General features: G+C 38.7%; 1 protein-coding gene across 1 annotated transcript in view; it reads left to right on the forward strand.

Moving 5' to 3' along the window:
- Positions 1-4,843, forward strand: part of LOC118331752 (rho GTPase-activating protein 26-like) — a gene marked incomplete in the record, with an annotated part of 13,996 nt that overhangs the window by 5,706 nt on the left and 3,447 nt on the right. The window contains 2 exon segments of the mRNA XM_035666823.1: positions 3,849-3,884; positions 4,030-4,140. Coding sequence (XP_035522716.1) covers positions 3,849-3,884; positions 4,030-4,140 — 147 coding nt within the window.

Consider the following 4,843-nt stretch of genomic DNA (forward strand, 5'->3'; position numbering starts at 1 on the left):
ACACACACACTCACACACATGCAGCTTCAGTCACCAGGTTACATGTGTCTGGTTCTGATGCCTTTACCACAATATTCTTTCCTCTTTTTTTGGCCTTCAGCATACAGAATCCATCTCTCTCTCACGCTAGATCTTCAGATATTACAGTGAGCACTGGCAGTCGCTCATGTGGGACTTAACTTAAGTTTTGAAATCAGTTTTAAAGCTGCAACCCTGATAACACAGAATATTTTTTAGTTTTCCCTAGGTATCCTCCACTGTAAATAGAAATATATTATCACTTATACGTTTCTGTAATGTTGACCAACAACAAGCTGCAGTCATAATCCATAAGCAGATAAATAAATCAATAAGTGAGTAAGCCTTATTATTCCAACTGAAAAAGTGTAAAACTGTTTCCACAACACTAGTTGAATCAGTACAACAGAGCCGTTTCAGCCTACCAATAATTAGAAGGCTGAAAGACATTTAATGTAAAAAAAAATCTTCTGGAAAAGTGAAAGCACTAGAATTAATTGGTGAACATGAAATTATCAAGACAACAGGTTAACATTGAGGTCGGTTTGAGTTTGCACTACATGGGAGGAGGAGTAAAATGGCAAACAAATCGGCTGTTGAGGTAAGTAAATAAATAATTGTATTTGTGTCTTTGCTTGTACAGTACATAAAAAGATGAGATGTTTCAGTGCTTTGTAATGCGACAAGGCATCATATAGTCACTTCATCATTTGTGTATGCACAGTGAAAAGATCTTGTCCTCATTGCAAAAACTAATGTTGCTCATTGACACCTTCTGGGAGCTTTTTGCACCCTTGTGTTTATTCTGTGGTCCAAACCCAATATTTACAGGTCATGCTGGTTTATTTTGTGGACGGCCTTTAAGCAGAAGACGATACATTCCAACTTAAGAGATCTTTCCAAGGTTAAAAGCCTAAACAGTATTTGTCACCTTTAAAAATACATGGCATTTCTCACTGTAAAAACAGATGTGATCCGTCACTCTGACCAAGTTAAGGATAAGAATTGCAGCTTTTAAAACAAAAACAACTTTTATAATTATTTATGTAAGCAGATTATAGTAATCAAAATGTTCATTAATGCTCTATCGTTCGATACATGCAGTCATTATACTGTAGGCACACATTTCATGTCTTGAAATGACGGCCTGTAAGGTGGAGGAGGGAGAGACAAGACATCAGTTTAATCAAATCAGCTGTCAAATGTGCTGTAAGTCTAATGGGGAGAGTACATTCATCTAAAACAATTTGCTTTACTTTGTAACCTGTAATATTCATCATTTTCCGTGCAGTTTGCCGTCAAATGTGAAGTCTTCTCTGAGAAAGGGGAAAAAGCAGAAGAGAGAAACACTATTGATTTATATACTCTGTCACAATATCTTGATTGTCTGCTGTAAATCATAACTCCTCGTCTCTTCCAGTAGCTCTGCTGAAGGGAGGGAGGTATGGAAGGAGAACGGCTTGGAATGGGCTAGATAGGATACCAAACAATTGAAACAGAGGAAGCAGATGAGAGAGAGCAGTGAGTGACAAATTGGGAGAGAAGGTGGATTGTCGAGACAAACTGTCAAACGTACAGTTAAAAAAATAAATAAGGAACACAGCCACAACGTTTTGCTAGTTGTATTATCACTGAATCGAAAGAATTTTACTTGGAAAGATCCATAACAGCAACCGTGAGTGGTGAACTTGTTTCCAAGGTTAAGAATGAACTTTCCACCTCAAATCCACCGCTCTGTCTATATTTGTCACTTGGCAACATGCGATCCCACTGCAGAGTTAAAGCCAATATTGTCAGCTGGAGAGCATTATTGGCATCAGCAGACGTACTTCTTACATCAAGCAGAAGATACATTTATCACTTCTCGTCTTTGTGTTATTGAATGAGTGCGGTGGATATTGAAGTGGATCATATGTTTGTTCCTAAAGAGAGACAGACAATGATTATACCAAATCTTGCCTTAGCATAAAGCAGTGTCACTATGGCAACCACATTTCACATAATTTAAAAAAAGCAAAATTGCTTATGCTATTTAAAAAAAGGGCCCTGCTCTGAGTGAGTTGATGTTATGTGCAGAGCGGTAGAAAAGAGAACAAAAAGCACTAATGCTGTGATTCACCTACTGTAGGTGCTGTAAAAAAACAAAACAAAAACAAAACAGTGAATATAAGGTGAACTTCCGACACTGGCCTTTGCTAATCATATGCATACACAGTAGGAATGTGCATCTCCTTTACTGAGGTCAATGTGATATGCTTCTTGATGCATTGCCAAGGTTTTAAACATGGCCTAACAAGTTAAATATGTGCAAAGGTAGGAGCCCCGCTGGTTTCACATTTTACACCCCCTTGGTGAACAAATCAGGAGAAAATGGCTCAAGAAGAGGTTTTGAAGCCTTAAGACAATCAAGACATATTGTCTTTGGTCTTGAGTAAATGAACAGGAAGGTCTACAATTGAGATTTCTTATATAAGGTTATCTGTGTATCCCATTAAAGGTTATTAATATCAGGCAAGTGGCTGCTTCTATAGATGAACGTTATACTGAATACTGAACATTTAAGCTAAAACATGCTTGTACAATCTGGCCTTTTAAGGCCTTTTCACTATTATTTCAGTTCATATTGGTCCGTGCAATGAAAAAATGGAGAAGCAGAGACAGCAGAAAAACTCCTCTTTGAGCGTGAAACATAAGCTGAGTTTTGTCAATGCTGCTGCTTGAAATTGCAAAGTGGTGGGCGTTCTGTTTCCTCATAACTCTGCTGGCCTTGTGTATGACAGATTTGTCTGCGATGGCTGCGTAATTATCTACGTATATGTTAATCACTTAAAATAAAATGTTCTCAAAGCTTGTTGCAAAACCTGGACTTACTTTTGCCTCTTTCTCTTTTCTTTCCCCTCACTGTTTCCAATCTCCAAGACGCCTTTCTGTCTGTCTTTTTCACCTTTTCTCATTCTCAACCATCATCCAGCCTGTGATGGATATCAGCCTGCGTGTCATTACTGAGAGAGAAACTGAGACTTGAATAAGTAACATGATTGGTGTGTGTGTGTGTGTGTGTGCATCTTGCAGCATGAGATTAGATGGATGAAATGACAAATGGATTGCTGAAGGCACACAGCTTGGTTAGACAGAAGGATGAATTATATTTTAGTCGACTGACCATTTTAAATTAGATTAGATAACTATGGATAGACACAGCTTAGAAGGGCCGCACTACAACTATGTATTATTACAGTCAGTAGATGAACCAAATTTAAATATTAATTAGTCAGTCCTGTCAATGTTGACTGTTAAATAGAAAAAGTTTGTTATTATATCGACTAGGTACCGGAATCATGACGGGGCCAAGTGTATCCACAGTGAAGACAGATACATCTTTCAATTTGACTTTGCAAGTTAAAAAGAATGTTCTGATTTATTCATCATGGCCTTCACGATAGCCTTTATCTGAGGTTGTTATTTTAGTCAGTGCTGGAGCACATGAAGTGACTCACACCACCCATTGAGACCTATTAAGGAGTCAGTTTCTCCTTGCAGCTAAATGATTCAGGTTTTGTTTTTACATTTTTTTTTGCCAAACCAGCTGGGAGGTCTAATCTGCATACTTGTCATTTGTTCCTTGTGTGCTGGAGAGCTAAGCTAGGCTAATAGACCTCAGTGAGAAAGGAAAACCCCTCAGTAACATGATCTCTCCTGAGGGATAATGTCTAAATTAGTATCAGGTTAGTTAAAATAGCTTTCCTTTGTTTTCACAAGTCCAGAAACACTTCAGTACTTAACCACACTGATTACTTCATCTTGGTTTTTATTTCATCTTGTGTTTCTAGGTTGAACCCAAAGAGTCGCAGCAGCATACCAACCAGGTACGGTAAACATGTCTTAACAATGTCACACTGGCCGTAGGTTAATGTCCAGAACTGTGTGCATATGTACATTACAAATATATTTTAATCTGTATAACACTGCCAATGCTATAAATTGCACATTTTATGTGTGTGTTTCCATCAGTGCAACGTCTCCCAGCCCCACCTCACCACGTTCTCCCTCCTGGCCGATGTTCTCAGCCCCATCAAGTCCTCAACCCACGTCCTCTGCCTCCAGTGACTCATCCCCTGTCAGGTTGGTCCAAAACTCTTTCTCAGCCATCTCAGCTGTGTGACTATGTGCAGGTGACACAGTAAAGAGAGAAGAGAGGAAAGAAAAAGAATAGCATATTTGTCTTACATCTGGAGGTGTTGGAGTAGCTGGAAATTTAATGCAAGCACTCAAGTGCTATTCAGTGAATTATTTGATTACCGTCAGCAATTTGCTAATATGCTGTTATTTGTTTAAGTAGCTCTTCAACATTTATCATACCAGATGTCTTGTGTGATGCCAGTTTAATTTGAATTCATGAAGAACAGTAAAGTAATTCAAGAAAAGGCTCTGTAACCCAAAGTCTTCTTTCTGTGAGTGCAAGGAGACATCATGTAGTAGACCATGACCTCTGACCTTTCCAATGAATGCAGAAGATTTGAATGCTAAATTGCTCCCCAGGGGATCATTATAGCATCTTGGATCAATTCTCACTGTCAACTATTTTTACAGGTCAGGCAGCAGTCATTTAAATTTTAAATTGGAATAAAAACGCCCCTCTATAATATTGGACGCAGCTCAGCTCAGCCTTGGCAGACATACAATGTCTGTCGCTATATTACAGTGCTTCAAGGTTCAAGTGTCCTGGTGCTGCTGCAGCTGGTCTTACTTGCCACTGTTTGGCACCATCAAAACGCCAGCCTTTCCTTCAACCACTACCCTCTGATGGGTATATATATATATATAT

Source organism: Morone saxatilis, unplaced genomic scaffold (assembly GCF_004916995.1).
Source record: "Morone saxatilis isolate NCDOM2014 unplaced genomic scaffold, NCSU_SB_2.0 Contig20, whole genome shotgun sequence".
Taxonomy (NCBI): Eukaryota; Metazoa; Chordata; class Actinopteri; family Moronidae; genus Morone; species Morone saxatilis.